The sequence below is a fragment of the Maniola jurtina genome, chromosome 23 (assembly GCF_905333055.1).
Source record: "Maniola jurtina chromosome 23, ilManJurt1.1, whole genome shotgun sequence".
Taxonomy (NCBI): Eukaryota; Metazoa; Arthropoda; class Insecta; order Lepidoptera; family Nymphalidae; genus Maniola; species Maniola jurtina.
Genome location: NC_060051.1, coordinates 5,764,153 through 5,785,980, shown reverse-complemented (window position 1 = coordinate 5,785,980; position 21,828 = coordinate 5,764,153). Strand labels below are relative to the sequence as shown.

Below are 21,828 nucleotides of genomic sequence, written 5' to 3'. Positions count from 1 at the left end.
TCTGGATATGAGGATTGAGGAAAGGCATACCCCTTCCAGTTTGGCCCACTTTCATTTCAGACTGCATGATCAATATCACATAACACCGAATGGGATCGCAGTTAAAGGCTAACTTATGGATAAAAACATTTAAAAAAAATCAAAGAGCTTGGTTAAAGTTTTTTAAACGAAGTTTATTATGTAATTGAAAATGTCTGATTTTTTAACCGAATTCACACACACACACATAGATTAGCCAACCGGAAAAGCCTAATGCTAGTTGCCTATTTTTGACCCGGTCCAGGAATCAATTCTGGGACATCGTCATCCGCAGTCGAACGAGCTAACCACTAGATCAACAAAGCAATCATTTTGAAACAGAATATATGAAACGGAATTATCATCAATACTTTATCTCGTATATTCCTTCCATTAACCTACAGAAGGTCATTGTCATGTGACCTAAGTCGACCTCGCGTTCGAGACTGGTTCCGCGATGCGACGAGTAGGTAGGTAGGTACGTGTTGGATACTGGTTTCACCGATCATTGTTTACGAGTATAATGGTCCTTCGAGTTTTCCGGTCTGATTATAAAACGCTTACCTACCGACTTCATGAAATGCATCAGGCTTGGAGGCTGGACATGTCTTCCAATTGCCAACGTCTGAATATAGTATAATAAACACTTAATAATTTGATTAATCTTAATGAGTTCGCATTCATTTTTAGCCCCGACCCAAAAAGAGGGGTGTTATAAGTTTGACGTGTGTATCTGTGTATCAGTCTGTGGTATCGTAGCTCCTAAACTAATGAACCGATTTTAATTTAGTTTTTTTTTTTGGAAAGGTGGCTTGATCGAGACTGTTCTTAGCTACAATCCAAGAAAATCGGTTCAGCCGTTTGAAAGTTATCAGCTCTTTTCTAGTTAAGGTAACCTTCATTCACTTGTCGGGGGTGTTATAAATTTTTAATTTACAATTGTAATCTTCATGACACGCACTTTCTGTAGGTACAGCTTTGACAGTTGCAAGCTTTATACTTTTTGAGAAAATCGACAAAGAGTTCCAACTTCCAAGGTAGCGGGTGGCCCGGTTTATTTGCTGTCCAGTGTGGCGTATAACGCGTATTTAACTACTCACGCGCCATTTTAACTTTATGTGTCAAATTTCATGTCAAAAGTGAACCGTACTTTTGAAATGACAGTTGGCGGATAATGGGGCGTGTGAAGTCATTTTTTAACCCCCGACCCAAAAAGAGGGGTGTTATAAGTTTGACGTGTGTATCTGTGTATTTGTGTGTCTGTGTATCTGTGTATCTGTGTATCTTTCTGTGGCATCGTAGCGCCTAAACGAATGAACCGATTTTAATGTAGTTTTTTTTGTTTGAAAGGTGGCTTGATCGAGAGTGTTCTTAGCTAAGTATAATCTAAAAAAATTGGTTCAGCCGTTTAAGAGTTATCAGCTCTTTTCTAATTTTCTTGTAGAAAAGAAGGTTAGATAACCGTTAGGTTCATAATATTATGTCAATAGACAAATGTCAAGCTGTCAAGATAGCCGTTGCTTAAATACATAATTATTTATTTGAAAATGATGTTTTGGAAAACTCAAATACTTTGGATCGTCGGGGGTGTTATAAATTTTTAATTTACACTTGTTACGGACTATATTTATGTCTTCGTTTGTAGTCGCCATTTTTTTTTTCAATTTGTAAAAAGTAAATTAATTAATACAAATGGTGACAACTATATTGTATTAAGTTTATAGGCAACTTTTATTACCAGTTTCTTAAATGTGTTCCACTTTCGTGAATTGTGTGGATGATAAAATTTAATTACTTATGTAAAAGTGTATGCTTTAATAATTATTGTCCTGTATATTAAGATAAAATATAGATAAATAAAAGTAAAAATAAATATATTAGGTTTCATTCTCATATTATTTTATAATCGAAAATCGATAAAAAATAACACATCGACAGTGACTTTTCAACACATTGTCTCGTTAATGCGTAATTATCACACGAAAGGACCGAAACTGCGTTAGGAAGCACCAACATCCACAGATTTGGGTTAATTAGTAACTATTTTAGCTGCCATAACATGAGGTCGTTATGGACGAAAGCGAATGATTCGTTGGTTCCTAATTTTCCTATTCAATGGTCAAAGCCACAGTTTACGATAGTTAGAAAACTTGTATAAAGTTGAAAACTAAAACCCGATTACGATCGTCTTAATAAACGCTGAAATATTATACTAAAATTATTTTTATGGCGCTTGGTACATTTTAATATTGTAATACATTTATATTTATGAACTCAGAATTTTCTCTTCTTTCATTTGACATTCCACTCGATACAATAGCAAAAAAATTTTGAAGATCTCCACTTTTTTTTATGTAGGTCATCCGTTAGATCATTTTGACGTGACAACGTCTTATAATTCGATAGAGCCGGCTGCACGCACGAAAAAACATGACTCATGCGGCGTTACCTCGCTCTGAGGCGTTCCATGTAAGGCTTGAAGTGCAAGCGAGAGCGCGGAACGAGCGACAAAGAAGCACAATCGGCCTTTGTTGTCACGTTCAACTATCTTCAGTAAACCGACTTTACAGACAACCAATTTTTTTTTAGTATCAAATGTAGTCTATGTCGCCCGGACCTTTACGACGAATCAATTGACACCTCATTCATCAAAATCGGCCCAGTAGCTTAGGCGCTACGGTGGAACATTTACATTACATTTCATTTCCGTTAAAGGCCCTATTGCTTCGTTTCTATTCTCTTCCCAGTTCCTAGACTGACATAAACGCTTTCCTATACCAATTTCAGACAATTTCGGTCCAGGTGATCCGGCTATAATCTTATGACCTATTCACACGTTCACAACTCCTTCATCCATTGTCTCTCCATACACATAATGAATAGCCCCGTCGTTCACGTAACAGTCGTGTGAGGCCGGTGTTACTGGGAATTGGGTGTTGCACAGTTACACATAAAGAGATCGAGTCGACTTATTGTCTATTGTTTATGATGTAAGCCGGCCAATTTTGCATAACAACCGATAGGGAAGTTGCTAAATCCAGTGACCAAGATACCGTATTCGGTGCGGTGGATTTGTGAGGTTATTTTTACTATTTACTTTAAAAAGTGAAATTCTATTGTACTTACATATAAAAACTAAATCCATGCGAACGAAATTACGGGCATCATCTAGTACTTACTTAACAGGGCTCTCTCCGTCACTTACTCCATGAAATTTTGCAGACATATTCTAGAAACTAATAGGTATCTGTGGCTGTGGTGTTTTAGATTTTTCTAAAAATATGTAGTTTCAAAATTACAGAAACTCAAAGATTTGTATGTGAATTTTTAAGACCGCGTAACTTTGAAACCGAATATTTTAACAGAAATCTGGAAACCACAGGCATAGATATTAGTTTCTAGAATATGTCTGCAAAATTTCATGGACTTTGGTTGCTTGGTATTCAAATGAAATTGGAACTATGTCTGTATGGAGCGAGTGACGGAGAGACCCCTCTTAACATTTTTGATGGAAATAATTATATTATCTTTTATGAGTAGCACACGACACTCTAAAAAGTTAGAAATACCGTTTTAATCACAATCACACTCGTATCATAATATAGAAAATGGAAATACTAAGGAATCGAAATGGTAATCGCAATCACTTTCAAGAGTAGGATATTATTAGTTCAGTGTCAGAGATAACGACACATGTCGCTAATAGGTTCCATTGTCTCGTGTTATTAGTATGCTCGCTGTGTTCCGTAATACCTGTATGTGGGGTATTGGGTGAAATTAATAGGTCTAATTCGATTATGCAATCGCGCTTGTATTGGATTCCACGTTGAACTCGGATTTGCTTGGAATAGGAAATGGTTTGCTAAACCTAATTAGTATAAAGCGTCGTCATATGTATACCTTGACGAAATAGCTTCATACAGACAAACTATGTATATAAACAAAGTTTCAACCCAATCGTAATACAAGTGTAAATTAAAAATTTATAACACTCCCGACAAGTGAAGGTTACAGTAACTAGAAAAGAGCTGATAACTTTCGAATGGCTGAACCGATTTTCTTGGATTATAGCTAAGAACACTCTCGATCAAGCCACCTTTCAAACAAAAAAAACTAAATTAAAACCGGTTCATTAGTTTAGGAACTACGGAACTACACAGACAGATACACACGTCAAACTTATAACACCCCTCTTTTTGGGTCGGGGGTTAATAAACCTCTAGCTATGACCGTGACTTCGTCCACGTGGATTTAAGTTTTTGAAAATCCCGTGGGAACTCTTTGATTTTCCGGAATAAAAATTAGCCTCTATCACTCTTCAGATCTTTAACTATACCCATGCACAAAATCACATCGATCCGTTGCGACGTGATTGAAGGACAAACCTTGTGGTTCGTCCTTACTAATGAACCAACATACAAACACTCTTTCGCATTTATAATATGGCTAGTGATATCGTGTAAAAGCCCTAAGATCCCTTGATGGATTCGAAACTAGTCGGTTAAACCACATTGTGATGCAGTACAACCAGTTTATACATTTATAAATGCCACTCAGATAGTCTAAATTCCAAAACAACTCATTTACATTGTGTTCTCACATCATTAACCGCGCTAAAAGTGACTATAATTAACGTCCATGGTTAGTTTTTAGTCTCGTAACTAATCTTGATTAAGAGGGGTCTCTCCGACACTCGCTTCATACAAACGTAGTTCCAATTTCATTTGAATATTAAGCAACCAAAGTCCATGAAATTTTGCAGACATATTCTAGAAACTTATATCTATGTCTGTGGTTTTCCAGATTTCTGTTAAAATATTCGGTTTCAAAGTTACGCGGTCTTAAAAATTTACACACAAATCTTTGAGACCCTGTAATTTTAAAACTACATATTTTTAGAAAAATGTAAAACACCACAGACACAGATATTAGTTTCTAGAATATGTCTGCAAAATTTCATGGACTTTGGTTGCTTAATATTCAAATGAAATTGGAACTACGATTGTATGAAGCGAGTGACGGAGAGAGCCCTGTTAATATTAACGTCAATATCGCCGTTTTCTCTGCGTGTGCGCAACCCGATACGTTTCGCGTGCGTAGGTATAATGCGTAGACGATGCGCTCTGATTGACTATAACTTTCTTGTCCCGAAGAGGTGAGTTTGATGTTAAGGTTTTATTGAGCTTGACATGGTTCATCATCATATCAACCTGCTTACATCCACTATTGAACATATGCCTTCGCGATTACATCCTATCCTATCAGCCTTCCTTACCTAGTTGCTTCTCGTCACCTTCTTCATATTATATTCAATTCTACTACGCGGTCTCCACTCTAGGACTATTCGACTCCAACGGCCATCACTCCAATGTTGTCGTTGGAGTGGTGGCCGTTGGGCCGTTGGACACTGCCACTTAAGCATTCTGATAGTATAATATGGTTTTCATAGCGATGGAATCGTTTCTCATAAAATGGAATGAAGTAACTTCTAGTGTTATTCTAGAACTAATAATTCCTTGAAATTTTTCTTTACGACATTAATTCAATAAACGAGATCTTTAAACACTTCATAATTCCTTATTTTAGTCGTCATCGTAAAAGGGGATGTTGGTCTTAAATATTTTATTAGATCGTTAGTTATTCAACACAAATAATGTTATGTTATGGAGAGAATGTGGTAATTTTTTCCACAATGGAATTTAGATGGGTTAACTCGAAGAACACAGCTGGTAAGTGTGGGAAAATGAACTGATGCTATATAAATGCATTGCGTGGTGTAGCATAGGTGCCACCTGCTTTAGCGTACTTGCATACCTAAACTGCATTGTTTCAGGGTCTAACTAACCAATAAGAGACTTAATCATATAAATAAGTAGCTATAATTTCCGCAAATCTATTTTTTTGTTAAAACATACCTAACTCGATTTTGTTCTTCTTTATTAGCATTTATTTATCCATTGTTAGATATTACATAAACTTCCTCATTAGCACACCATTCTTTCTGGTGTTGGGAGAGCCAAGTTTCACCTACTCGTGGCATCGAAAATAAAATTAATAACAAGTGTAAATTAAAAATTTATAGCACCCCCGAGAAGTGAAGGTTACAGTAACTCGAAAAGAGCTGATAACTTTTAAACGGCTGAACCGATTTTCTTGGATTATAGCTAAGAACACTCTCGATCACAGCCACCTTTCAAACAAAAAAACTAAATTAAAATCGGTTCATTCGTTTAGGAGCTACGATGCCACAGACAGATACACACGTCAAACTTAAAACACCCCTCTTTTTGGGTCGGGGGTTAAAAATAGGCGTTTCTGCTTCTTCCTAAAACGATTCTCTCACGTTTAATGTAACAGAACCAATATTAGCGGTGTATTTATACTAGTACGTTATCACAAAAGACGAAATTCATAAAGGCACGTTCTGTAAACAATTGGAAAGCGAGTGGCAAGAGCCTTATCGCCCCCATGGCATCGGAATTCACCGTCAACGGAAGGCGAAACGGTCCGATTGCCTCCACAAGCCATTGTCGTTATCTACGGTTGGAAAATGCCCAGCCTTTTTGTTAGGCTTTTGAACTGAGGTGTAAAATGGTTGGGTATGAATGAACAGTATTTATTATGTTATTGTAAAAATTTAATGGACGTTTTTGGTGAGTGGTTTAGCCTTTATGGGTAAGATCAGGAACATGGTCGCGTGGCATGTAAGAGGAATATAGAGATTAGACATTGTGTACAACAGAATTAGCAACAATGTGTGCCCAACCCTAATGACTAGCATAAGAGTAACTATAATCGAAAAGCGATCAAATCAATAATAACTACGAGTATAATATCATAATATTAAGTATAAACTTTAGAAAGTAAAAGGGAAATTAGTATATTTTTATCGTACCATTATGTCGTCTCTCCCACGGCGTATGGTTTTCAATATTATACAATTCATCAACACGCAACTTTTAAGAAAATAATTTCTTTAACGATAAAAGAGCGTGGATTTGACCTGCAGTTCGCTCCAGCAATGCGCGGGACTTCAATTGCTTTTATACATGGCATAATATTGTATATCAAATCTTTGAAAAGAGCAACCGCCGAGCTTCTTGCTGGTTCTTCTCGGTAGGAAAGGCATTCCGAACCAGTGGTAGATGCTTTTGACGATTCAAAAGAACTTGTAAAAGTCTAATTGAATAAAAATATTTTAAATTTTTGAATTTTTAATATACGGGATGAAAAAGATGAAGCAAACCTCAGCTGGGAGCTTTTTTGAAAACTTTTTATAAATTGCTTATGAACCTATGTTAAAAAATTGAAAAAATAAAAAAATAAATACTTCTCAAGTGCTTGGTTTACATTGACTGAAACCTGCAGCCGTTTTATCATAACAAAATGAATATAGAGCGAGATACTATTTCGTTACATTAAAGATCGTAAACAAGATACCTACCTATTTATTAATTTGTTCTCCGTTGTTATTGAAACGATATAGCGGAATGAGATCAAGGCCTTATTTGACTAGGGCTACCATACTTGCAACTAAAATTGAAAAGTCCTCACACAAGTGTAAATTAAAAATTTATAACACCCCCGACAAGCGAAGGTTACAGTAACTAGAAAAGAGCTGATAACTTTCAAACGGCTGAACCGATTTTCTTGGATTATAGCTAAGAACACTCTCGATCAAGCCACCTTTCAAAAAAAAAACTAAATTGAAATCGGTTCATTACTTTAGGAGCTACGACGCCACAGACAGATACACACGTCAAACTTATAACACCCCTCTTTTTGGGTCGGGGGTTAAAAACCTTGATCTTGTGTGTCCGCGCAATTTAAAACGTAGGTAAATACTTAAAGGTTTCCTCATGAGAGAGTTCTCTGAGAGTTCTCCATAATGTTCCCAAATATCAATAATATAGGACCGAATCCTGTCATGTTAAGATTAATCATAATATCTGGTCACCCGATGATAGCTATGAACCATAAGCTACCTTTGCGTGGGATACGAAAATAAAATAACATTATATACCAGAAAATAGGGTGATAACGGCAAAGACATTAACCTTCTAAGTGGAAAAGTCGTTTAAAACATTTATTGGCGCCGTGATAGTTTAATGTTGGAGGTAATATTGAATGTGATAAGGTTTTATCAGACATTTATGATAATTACAGTCTCGGGTACCTATTATTTAAGAGGAAAACCTCGGCTTTATTTTTTTGGAATCTACGAGTATGCTAAGATTTCTCCATATTATGATTGCAAGTAAGTATTAGAGCTAGCCCGCACAGCGAATAAAAACCGTGCGATTTTGCAATCATATGGAGATGCCCGCAGTGCGCTTCAAAATTCGCGCGGGGAAATAAATCTGTGATTTGTTACAAACACGCGTCATTATGTAGATTCGCGCGAATATTTTGTGCAGTATGGAGTTGTATGTAAAGTGCAGTATATTCCGTAGGTACGCGCAAAATAAATCGCGCGAATTAAAATCGCGTGAGTAAAAATCGCTGTGTGGGGGTAGACCTTACAGAATTGCGAAAAAAAAAATCGTGCGATTTTCATTCACTGTGCGAGCTAGCTCAGGAAACAGGAAAACTTTGGTGGCCTTTAAAAATATTTACCGAACCCCAAACATTATATTAGGCTGGTATTTCCCTTTCGAAACAATAAATAAATCAACATTTTAAATACAACCTTAAAGTTTTCATTACAGATTCCTTTGAAGTAATAAACATACGGTTATTTGATTTTATGTTTTAGAGCTGTTTTAATTAAGTAGATATTCGATTGCGCCCGCGCAGTGTAAGTCGGCGACATCTCCGGCCAGTATCGGCACGTATCGGTTTGTGTTGTTTGATTGCGCGTGCTACAAGTTATTAACAAAAAGCGATAAAATGTACGTAAAGTATTAATTTTTAACACTGTTGCGTATGACCTCTTTTTAGGGTTCCTTATCCGAAGTGCCAACGCAACGGGATCCTAATACTAAAACTCCATCCGTCTGTCCGTCCGTCCGTCCGTCTGTCTGTCTGTCAGCGGGCTGTACCTCGTGAACCATAAACGGTAGCGACGTGAAAATGTGATAGACACTGTCGAATTTATAATATTCAATACAGGTAATATAATATTAATAATATGGAATACCTACCTGCAACTGAAAATAAACATAACCACTTTATTAAAATAGATTTAACAAGCTCATTTGAATCCGCAAAGGTCTGTACCTACATTATTAATAGATTTTCCTCTAGTCTCGCTCATTGAGACCATTCAAGCTATGAAATAAAACTACTAGGTAGGTAAGTACCTAAAACTTAAACTGAAAATGGCTTAGTTATTTTTATCGCCCTTCACGTCTTCGTTTGAATATATTGGGACATCAGAAACAGAGAAATAATTTTCAACATATCAACTGTTCCAATTAACTATTTCCACTTCTGGTACAAACGTGACTTTATGCTATGAAAATCGCTCCTTCTCGTAGAAACTAGCTCGTCGCACGTGACTAGAGGAGTATAATTCCAAATAGGAGCGAGAAATAATATATAAGTGGCCTTGATTTATTATGAAGGCGTTTATAAACCTTTGAAATTTAAGTCTTAGGATTTATAATCACACTAATCACACTATCACATCACACTAATATTATAAAGGCGAAAGTTTTGTGTGTGTGTGTGTATGTGTGCATGTGTGTGTGTGTGTGTCCTAAATCCACGTGGGCGAAGTCGCGGGCATCGGCTAGTAATTTAGCTAAAGTCCGGCATGCGTTGCAATGCGAATCGCGCGTAGACGGTTCTAAGTCAGAAACCACACGCAAATGTTAACAACAACTGTGCAAAGTTGCAATTCAACCGAATATGAACGATACAGGGAACACCTGAACCTACTAGGCTGCGAGATCGCTTCTTTATGTCGGATACTTCAAGCTAATACTGATCGTACATTGCACAATGAGCTAGTGGAGTTTACTGGTCAGCTCGACTAGTCAGATGATCAGAAAAGTTCATAGTCTGCCAATCAATAATCACATTTATGTCGCTTTTCAATTTTAAACTCGACTTATAATGATACCTACCTTGACTATACATGTACTTCATAATACATATTTTGAAAGCAGCCTCTAAATTAATTACTCAACACAAAACATTGAGTACGTGAACGGGTTTCACAAAACAAACATTGCGAAATAAGTAAACATTAAAATATCTGCAGTACGGTAGGTATCAGCTGACATATACACTGACATAATCAATAACGACCTTGGCACCGCTTCCCCGTTTCACTTCTGTCACTTGGAGTGTAGCCAGAGTTAAGCAAGTGTTATTACTTGTGTAGCCTGCAATCCTTTGAGAATATAGGAGTGATTATTGCTGATATACGAGTATTTGGAGCATTAGTTACTTGTGAGTTACCGCAGTGGTTCTCTATGGAATAGCATAGAATAGATTTTTATTCAAATAAACTTTTACAAGTGCTTTTGAATCGTCAAATAATTTACCACTGGTTCGGAATGCCGTTCCTACCGAGAAGAACCAGCAATATGGACTTAGGATCATGTAACGTAGTAGTCTTACTTGTACAATTTGTCGTTGGTGACTCAAAAAATATATGTCCACTTCTTGACGACGGTTTTCAGCAAGGAATTGCGCAAAACACGAAATCGTTGAGAACTCAGCGCTTGAAATTGTTGGCGAATATAATAATACCTATAACATTTATCTGGGATCTATCCAGCTAAGTATGGAAAATTTCGATAAAGAGGTTAATCGACAGATCCAACTCGGCTGGTCAGTGTTCGTATAACTCTGTGATATCTTCTCGTCCAAAATTCCGCAGTGCCTGAAAGTCTTCAAACCAAACGTGCTACTGGTACAACAAGAAACATGGTTCACATGGGCCTGGTAATAATATGATGTTGACATATGTATATTAGTTATTTAAAACTAGTTATTTAAAGATCTTGATAGCTAATGTTTAAAATATATCACTATCTATCCTTGTCATTACTTTGTCATTTGCAGATATTTCACTTGTTGCGATATTGCATCTGTATTCATTAATTAATTATTCATTATTTTTAATAGTTTACTATTCAATTATGTATTGTGTTTCAGACTTACCATGTTATATTTCTACATTTCTTATATCACTTGGACACTTCTTGCGCTTTCAAGTAATACTTTTAGGAACTATGTTTCTCTTAGTAGTTGCGTAAGTTACGCGATTAATTTATCAGGTTTAATCTTAGGTTCAATAATCAACTCTAGTATCCTTGAGAACTCTTCCTCATTTCACCGAATCGTTTAAATACTACTAGATTAAACTATATTCGTGTTTTGGACTCTTTTTTACTTTTTCTTTTTGTACCGCTTTTTGTTTCGCTTCTTAATAGGATTCATTATCAGGTCTTTTTTAACCCCCGACCCAAAAAAGGGGTGTTATAAGTTTGACGTGTGTATCTGTGTATCTGTGTGTCTGTGTATCTGTGTATCTGTCTGTGGCACCATAGCGCCTAAACTAATGAACCGATTTTAATTTAGTTTTTTTTGGTTGAAAGGTGGCTTGATCGAGAGTGTTCTTAGCTATAATCCAAGAAAATCGGTTCAGCCGTTTAAAAGTTATCAGCTCTTTTCTAGTTACTGTAACCTTCACTTGTCGGGGGTGTTATAAATTTTTAATTTACACTTGTATACATAATAATATATTCAGTTATAAATTAAATTATTTTGACTTTTTCGTGTTTGTGGATATTTAAGTCGCTTATTACTTAACTATATTCAATTTGGCATCTTTTTTTGGAACAAAGCTTTTTTTGGAAGACTGGACAGGCAATTGTGACAACGATACTATTTTTAGTCTGTGCCAAGTGTTTTCTTGGTTATGCGGTGAGATTACAGGTTTCGCATACGACTCGAGTAAGAGTACGATGTTAGTAATAAATAACGCATACGGGACGGCTTAACGTGCCCTCCTAGGTACAGAAAAAATGCCTGAAACTGGATCTCCAAAGTCACCTATCCAGTTACCAGCTTGGGGCAATGTCGCTTAACCAACACAGTCGCTTGATATGCGCTATTCACCACCACCATTATAACGATTGTCGCGATTGTCATTAATAACAAGTGTAAATTAAAAGTTTATAACACCCCCGACAAGTGAAGTTTACAGTAACTAGAAAATAGCTGATAACTTTCAAACGGCTGAACCGATTTTCATGGATTATAGCTAAGAACACTTTCGATCAAGCCACCTTTCAAACAAAAAAACTAAATTGAAATCGGTTCATTCGTTTAGGCGCTACGATGCCACAGACAGATACACAGATACACAGATACACACGTCAAACTTATAACACCCCTCTTTTTGGGTCGGGGGTTAAAAATAATATGTTGAAAGAACACATCTGATATTAGCACTAAACGGTCCAACTGCTAAGACATTCAATATCGAGTAATCGGAACCTTCGTGTGAATGATGACATTGAAAGATAATCACACCAAGAAATATTATACCGTTTTATTACTGTCCCATAATTTTAATTTACGCTCTGCACCTGTCGCTGCTGAATAAAATTCATATTTATATGCAACATACTAGAGTATACTTTGTATCTTCAATATTGCCTTCAGCAGTTTATGAAAGCTTGTGAAGCGAGAGACTTTCGTAAGCGTCCTAACGTTTATCTGGATTTATCGGGCTGTATACAAGTCTGAACTTTCATATCTGCAATATGATCGCTGGAGATAATCCTTGGTTCCGTCTGATATTTTGCTAGGTCGCACTTACTTTCGTTCTGTCTATTCTATAGCTTTTTTAATCCCCGACCCAAAAAAGGGGTGTTTTAAGTTTGACGTGTGTATTTGTCTGTGGCATCGTAGCTCCTAAACTAATGAATCGATTTTAATTTAGTTTGTTTTGTTTAAAAGGTGAGCCGATCGAGAGCGTTCCTAGCTATAATCCAAGAAAATAGGTTCAGCGTTTGAAAGTTACTCTTTTCTAGTTACTGTAACCTTCACTTGTAGGGGGTGTTATAAATTTTTAATTTACACTTTTTACATAAATGTTTCTACGTCTTTATGTATATATATATCTTCTATCTATTTCTATCATTACAACTCTTTTTCTGCCCCTGGTATTTAAATTGGTACATATTTGTATTCTTAAACCAAAAATATTATAAAAAACCCCAGATAGGCCAAGCTTATACATTTGATGCGCTTGCATGTGAGACACGAATGCATGTTAGCGGACAGACTGGTGAGACTGAACACATATTGGCTCGGTTTTACGCACCTTAGTAGGAAATGAGACCTACTAGTATGCTTGAAATCTAGATTCCTCCTTCATCAATGTTTGAAATCATGGCGCACCGTCACCTGTCTGAAGAAGTCATTTTCTTAACCTATATTTGACGGGATATCCTCTAAAACTAAATTGTATCTACTCATCTATAAATCTAAATCAGATTAGTGATTAAACAAGTGTAAATTAAAAATTTTCAACACCCCCGACAAATCATTTTCAAATAAATAATTATGTATATCTAGGCAACGTCCATCTTGACAGCTTGACATTTGTCAATTGACACTTGAATATTATGAACCTAAGGGTTATCTAACCTTCTTTTCTACAAGAAAACTAGAAAATAGCTGATAACTTTTAAACGACTGAACCAATTTTTTTGGATTATAGCTAAGAACACTCTCGATCAAGCCACCTTTCTAACAAAAAAAAGTAAATTAAAATCGGTTCATTCGTTTAGGCGCTACGATGCCACAGACAGATACACAGATACACAGATACACAGAAACACAGATACACAGATACACACGTCAAACTTATAACACCCCTCTTTTTGGGTCGGGGGTTAAAAAATATCTGACATCAATGTTTGAAATCATGGCGCACCGTTACCTGTCTGAAGAAGTCATTTTCTTAACCTATATTTGACGGGATATCCTCGAAAACTAAATTATATCTACTCATCTATAAATCTTAATCAGATTAGTGATTAAATAATATCTGGGTCGTGCCGTTGTGTTAATCGTGTATTAATTTATGTAAGTTAACAGTAATAATCGTATTATAATGGGATATTCGTGTTCCCTTTTTTTATAGTATCGCATGCGCCGGAAACGTTAATATTTACGAACTTTAATCTAATTTAGGGCACTATTTGGATATTTCCCAAGAGCTTTATTTCTTTATCTTGAATTAGGAGCAGTAGGCTCAAGTTAATGTAGGTACTGGTATTGTTAAACTGTATAACAACCATTGTTGATTATGATAACTTTCGTTGATAGGCAATTAACGGGGCTCTATCCGTCACTTACTCCATACAATCGTGGTCCCAATTTTTATTTGAATATTAAGCGACCAAAGTCCATGAAATTTTGCAAACATATTCTAGAAACTAATATCTGTGCCTGTGGTGTTTTAGATTTTTCTAAAAATATGTACTTTTAAAATTACAGGGGCTCAAAGATTTGTATGTGAATTTTTAAGACCGCGTAACTTTGAAACCGAATATTTTAATGGAAATCCCATATTTGGCATAAAATATGTGGTTTAATGGAAAACCACAGGCATAGATATTAGTCCCCGGAACGTTTCTACAAAATTTTATTGAGTATGATTGGTTAGTATTCCAATGAGAGACGAACTACGTTTATATGGAGCGAGTGACGGAGAGACCCTTCTTAAGACAATCACAGGGACAAAGGAAATAAAATTCTTGAGCCTGAACTTTCTGAAAATAGTCAAAGTTCAATCGAATTTATTTTGACCGAACTACTTAATACCAAGATTGTCCGAGCGTCGAAAGTTTTAACTCGTTTGTAGGACTTTTGATCTATAGCCGGACTATAATAAAGATCCAAATTACAAAGAATTGTGAAAGTGTTTTTGAATGTACTTTTTGTGTAGAGTTGTGGCTTATTTCCAACTAGCTGATGCCCGCGACTTTGTTCGCGTGGATGTAGTTTTTTAAAAATCCCGTGGGAACTCTTTGATTTTCCGGGATAAAAAGTAGCCTATGTGCTAATCCAGAGTACAATCTATCTCCATTCTAAATTTCAGCCCAATCTGTCCAGTAGTTTTTGCGTGAAGGAGTAACAAACATACACACACACACACACATACAAACTTTCGCTTTTATAATATTAGTGTGACGATTATTATCGTACTTGTCTGTAATTATTCAAAAGTCAGAACCACATAACATTATACGCATAAAGCACATGAAATTCCGCGTATCATTTTAATGGAGTCGCTATGTTGGTCACTGTTTCATGCGAGTCACGAACAGAAAAATTATGCTCATGATTGATGAGTGCTGAGTTCTTGATTTCAGCCATTCATATGGTAATGTGTTCTATGGTGCCTAGTCATTGTACTTTCTTCTATTATTGTAGAAGTTTCCCCATTTATTGCCTCATTGGGACCTCGATTAGCTATTACGATTACGAATGTGTTGGGAGTTGTTCTTTAAGTTTCTCTATCATTATGTTCTGCTTTTAGTTTCTTATTTTACATCGAGTGGTTTACTTAGGAAATTCCAGCGAAAGTTCCGTGGAAAATTGTTTTTGATGAGTTTTTTTTAGAAACTCATAACTTACAAAGGTTTTTTAAAGAATGCTTTTGAAAATTCCAACCATATCCACAAAAAAGGCACTTGGATGAAGTCGCGGGAAAAAACGATTCTTTTATTTGTATTATGCAGGATATCTGGGTCTCATTTTAGATTTTGTAGAAATCAAACGATATTTTTTCCTCTGAATTGTTAACGTTAGACTTATTATTTCTGTTGGTATATCTTTACTGGCATAATCTTTCATCACATTTATTTTATTGGATAAGAATTACAAATTGAACGTCGTTAGTAGAGCCTATTAGAGAAGGCTTATGTTTGATAGACGACTATTATAGACGATCGATTGTGCAGTTTCAATTAATAACCAAGAGGCTTAACGTTGCCGCTTATAAAATATTTTCCATTCACCGATTCATTTGTAGGTTCAATTTTAAACTCAACAGTATTTGTTAATAATTAAAATTCTCCAGATGATACAGTGATATGAAAACCGTTCCAATAATAATTTAGCAGTTCCGACTCAATTTAAAAGTGAATAATTAAAAATTTTCCGAATTGTATGTGACCGTAAATATAACAGTTCCATAAAAATTCAGAAGTGAAAATTTTTGTGTTATGTACGAAAAAGTGAACCGTGTTGCATTGAAAAAGGATTTCAGTGCGCAAGAATTGAAATGAAAATTTTCAAAAAAAAAATTGATGTCCCACTTTGTTAACACGGCAAAGTGGCGAAGTCAGAGTCGAGGATTGTGTTAGTGGGTGACGGGGAAGAGGATGAATGCTGTTGCCCTGGCATGAGGATCGGTGATATTGGTGGAGTGCTGCTTGAAGCTGCAAAGCTGACGAGATCCTGGTTCTGCCAGAGGCCTGGTTACGGGTAAGTCTGTTATTACCGATTACTTAACCTTGAAGAAAATGTCTTCAACGTTATAACTATGCTAATACTTACAATACCTACAGTATGGTAATGCTTATTATCGAAGTAAGTACGTCTCTTAGAAGACATTTTTAAGTTATTTTTACTATCGCCACCAGTACTCTCCAGTTAATTGCGACTCAGAGTAGTTTTCTTTAACTAACGAACTAAAAAATCTAAATTCCATTACAAAGGGGATTCTAGGTTCTGCTTGTTTTAAGACTTTTGTTCATTCGATGTAAAATTCGATCGAAAAGTAAAGTATAGCTAATATAGTATAAGTATAACAAGTGGATATAGCTGATACACCCAATGAGATTACGTAAACATACTTTGATAGAAAATCATAATTTTGTAACGTTGTGAAGGCGTTACATTTTTTTAAATAAATAATTCAAAGCATGACATAATACTGACGGACAATGTTACCCGCCACCACTACGTGTTTTCTTTATTCTCGTCTTCACTGACCAACCCCCAACGTCACAATTTGTCGGTGAAAACAAAATTGAAAATGAAAAATTCAACGAACTCAAAACTAGGGCTTACACCGTTTAACCCGAAGCTAAATGTGTGTTCAAAAAAATTCACCTAACGAACTTCTAGAAAAGCAATTCGTTTTCAACCACCGCACACTGAATCGTTAAAAAACGAAAGCCGCAACCCATTTCGTCATACTAGGCAATCTCGTCCACTGAAGGTCTGGGCAGACACAACGTGTGACGGCAGCGACAAAAATAAAATAAAATTAGGTACTTTTGAATCGTCAAAAGCATCTACCACACATCACATGACTGTGACAAGACAGAGAACAAGAAGCATTTGAATGCATTGATTTGTGATAAAAGATACTGTATGAAGCACGTAAAACTGCGGAGCGCAATATCGACATTCGAAATTCGAAGCATTATAGATATCAGCAGTCTCTAAGATCTGTGACGGATAATCTGACGGACATTCCTGTAGCAGCGCTCAATGGCAGCTAAACATTGTTCACATAGAGTTCCTTGTATTACAACTCGTATACGGGTTCAATGTAACTTGCTGAAGTGCTACAGTTATCGCGCTTTGTTTATCCAAGCCCTTACACCGCTGCCCACTTTAATAACCAACTATTTTTCCTCAAAACTGGGTCGTTCCTGCGCCGCGCCGGGCGCATTCAGCCGTATTAATCAAGTCGGTGCAACTGAATAGAGGCCCAGTCCCCCCCACCGACAATGGAGGGGATGTCTCGCTCCATTTGACAAATAAACTGCACTCGCGATACTCGGCCAAAGCTCGGGCAAGTGAGCTAAATAGCCTGACAATTTTATGAACTTTGTGAAGAAAGTTGGAGGAACTTAACCCCGAAAAGTTTTCAATTTGCTTGTGCCACTTGTCTTGTAGACTAGACAAGTGTAAATTAAAAATTTATAGCAGCCCCGACAAGTGAAGGTTACAGTAACTAGAAAAGAGCTGATAACTTTCAAACGGCTGGACCGATTTTCTTGGATTATAGCTAAGAACACTCTCGATCAAGCCAACTTTCAAACAAAAAAATTAAATTAAAATCGGTTCATTGGTTTAAGAGCTCCGATGACACAGACAGATACACAGATACACACGTCAAACTTATAACACCCCTCTTTTTGAGTCGGGGGTTAACAAACCGCTTAAAAGATAAAATGAACAATTCCTCTGGTGTTAAAATCAGGATAGCCATCTGCAGTCATTATCCAAAATAGTACCAGAAAACGTATCAAATTCTAGTAAATGTACCCAAAGAAATCCATTGCATTTATGTGTCATACTCGCACCTTGTCCGGATTTGGATGATTCTATGCTCATCTTTAGCCACCATTTAACTTGCTATAAAGTCACTTATATTTAGTCACTATAAAGTAAAAACTTGGCATCAATAAAAAATATAGGGGTCATTATTATGAAATGTATTCGCGCACGGAATGGAAGTCGTATTTTAAACCATATTTTTAGTGTAGCTGCATTTTAATGAATCCTCCCGGCGTGACCTAAAATCTTTTTAATTGAAATACGCCGCAGGAAACCTGAATAATATCCGTTTTCAGGGTTCCGTACCTCGAAAGAAAAACCGGAATCCTTATAGGATCACTTTGTTGTCTGTCTGTCCGTCTGTCGTGTCTGTCAAGAACACCTATAGGATACTCTCGTAGACCTAAAATCAGGTATGTAGGTGGGTCTTACAGCACAAATAAAGGAATAAATCCGAAAACCGTGAATTTGTGGTTATATCACACAAAATTAAAGTATGTTCACGAAAAAAATAATTTATCAAATCACATATAGATGACCCTGTTGTAATTAATTTGCTGTGTTGCACATAAAAATATTACAAGTGTAAATTAAAAATTTAACACTCCCCCGACAAGTTAAGCTTACAGTAACTAGAAAAGAGCTGATAACTTTCAAACGGCTGAATCTATTTTCTTGGATTATAGCTAAGAACACTCTCGATCAAGCCACCTTTCAAACAAAAAAAAAACTAAATTAAAATCGGCTCATTAGTTTAGGAGCTACAATGCCACAGACAGATACACAGATACACACGTCAAACTTATAACACCCCTCTTTTTGGGTCGGGGGTTAAAAATATCTTGTACGATGGTACGGAACCCTTCGTCTGCGAGTCCGACTCGCACTTGACCAGTTTTTAAAGGTTCACGTTACCGTAGGAATATGTTGAATATGGTAAATGCACGATGTTTTTTTCATAAAAGTTGCATGAGATTTTATATTGTGATTTGCTTTTTATTCAGTAGAATTTTGGAATATTTCCAACGGAATAAAGACGTTAATAACAACCTATTTTTGTGTAACTGCTTTCGTCGGCTGCTAATTTGAGGAGCCCATCTATTGAGTGACTAACAAACTTGTCACCGTCTGCTCATTTTGCGTGGCATATTCCACAAAAAAAAATAGCATTCCATTCATTATCTTACTAACTTAGTTAAAATCCGTTTTATATTTCCTCAATCATAAAGCAGCGATGAAAAGTATCCTATGTTTATGCGTCTATAAGGCGCAAGCTGTATGAAAAATTTTGTCAATATCAGTTCAGCTGACGAGGGGTCGTTAGAACAACAAAGTTGAAAAACACTACAGCGCAGTTTAATTGGAACATACACTTCGAATTTTCCCATTTAGGCCACACTGAGGCTTTGTTCTGGCGCCGCTCCAACGGAGACGGGAAACCAGCGTATAAATGAATAAGCTGGGTTTGTTATTTCTCTTGCGGAAACCCGTACTTATATATACTCTAAGTCTAAGGGCTTGTTGAAAGTACCGAATTCGCAATATAAATTGTAACTGCAGTTACCTCTAATATCTATAGCTATGTCCTTTGCACCATATTGCTTGCCTGGAATGGATCGCTAGGTAGCGATAAGGCCGCCAATTGTAACTGCCTATATTTTTGTATTGCATTGTATGTGTTTTGTCTGTATTAATTTTGTGGTGTACAGTAAAAGTATATATATTCATTCATTTATCCACCCAAATCATCTAGTACATAATATTAATTATGAGTATTATTTTCGTTTAATAACGTTAGTCACACTATCACACTGGTATTATATCACACTAATATTATTAAGGCGAAAGTTTGTATGTGTGTGTGTGTGTGTTTGTTACTCCTTCACGCAAAAACTACAGGACGAATTTGGCTGAAGATAATATCCTGGATTAGCACATAGGCTACATTTTATCCTGGAAAATCAAAGTGTTCCCACGGGATTTCGAAAAACCTAAATCCACGCGGGCGAAGTCGCGGGCATCGGCTAGTTACCAATAAAGAGTTAGGTACATAATTCGATTTAAGTCAATGTCAAATGTCTCATAGCCTTCTGTATCTTCATGATTGTGTGCATGTTCAATTTGGGTTGACAGTACAACAGAATTAAAAACACTGCAGTGTTAAGTAATTTAATTGTAACATTGAGTTTTTCATTTAGGGGCACATTGAAGCGTTGTTGGCGGCGCTCCAACACAAGCGAGAGGGGTAGCAGATAATTGGGGGGTTTATGATCAAAATTAATTGTTGTTTCATAAAGGCACGGTTTTTCAATGACAATTTTGAATAATATTTTTAACCCCCGACCCAAAAAGAGGGGTGTTATAAGTTTGACGTGTGTATCTGTGTGTCTGTGTATCTGTGTATCTGTGTATCTGTCTGTGGCATCGTAGCGCCTAAACGAATGAACCGATTTTAATTTAGTTTTTTTTGTTTGAAAGGTGGCTTGATCGACAGTGTTCTTAGCTATAATCCAAAAAAATTGGTTCAGCCGTTTAAGAGTTATATCAGCTCTTTTCTAGTTTTCTTGTAGAAAAGAAGGTTACATAACCGTTAGGTTCATAATATTATGTCAATTGACAAATGTCAAGCTGTCAAGATGGACGTTGCCTAAATACATAATTGTTTATTTGAAAATGATGTTTTGGAAAACTCAGATACTTTGGATCGTCGGGGGTGTTATAAATTTTTAATTTACACTTGATGGCACCGTATATTACTTATACGGTTCTCTATTCATGTATAGTCCATTCAAAATGACCTTTAACTCTAGGTGTCAACTGTCGTGACAAAAGTACGACTCACCTTTACAAGTGTAAATTAAAAATTTATAACACCCCCGACAAGTGAAGGTTACAGTAACTAGAAAAGAGCTGATAACTTAACAAACGGCTGAACCGATTTTCTTGGATTATAGCTAAGAACACTCTCGATCAAGCCACCTTTCAAACTAAAAAAAACTTAATTAAAATCGGTTCATTGGTTTAGGAGCTACGATGCCACAGACAGATACACATATACACACGGCAAACTTATAACACCCTTCTTTTTGGGTCGGGGGTTAAAAATGGCGCGTTAAAGGTCATTTTTTACGCATTTTAAAGTTATGACGTGACGTTATGACACGATCTACTTCTATATATTCAGGACAAATGTGAAGCCTTAAATTATCATCAGATAAGATCATTTTGTATAGCACAGTTGCAGAAACAGTAAAATAAAATAGCTCTATGATATTTAATAATAATAATAATAATAAAAACCTTTTATTCAGCCAAATTTACAAATACAGACAGGTAGGGTGTCGTAGTCCCTGGAGAACCAAGGAGCCGACCAGTGTCCATGCTCCCTGGTCCCCCAAGACCCAGGCACCCACTTCTTAATACTAGCTTAATGTCTATGTTGGCCGAACGGGGCGCTGCCTCAGCTTATTGCTGCAGTCGGTCGACTGCAGCGCTGATTTTCGGGCATGGCCCCCAAGTGAATATCACGGGCCGATC

General features: G+C 36.4%; 1 protein-coding gene across 7 annotated transcripts in view; it reads left to right on the top strand.

The window, feature by feature from the left end:
- Positions 1–21,828, top strand: part of LOC123877246 (IQ motif and SEC7 domain-containing protein 2) — a 212,255-nt gene that overhangs the window by 157,093 nt on the left and 33,334 nt on the right. For 2 of the 7 annotated variants that reach the window (XM_045923804.1, XM_045923802.1), the window contains exon 2: positions 16,076–16,482. The exons of 4 other annotated variants lie outside the window; for them this stretch is intronic. In XM_045923804.1, coding sequence (XP_045779760.1) covers positions 16,400–16,482 — 83 coding nt within the window. In that variant the 5' untranslated portion in view covers positions 16,076–16,399. The remainder of the gene's footprint in view (positions 1–16,075; positions 16,483–21,828) is intronic. One more of the 7 variants, XM_045923803.1, reaches the window with a different exon arrangement.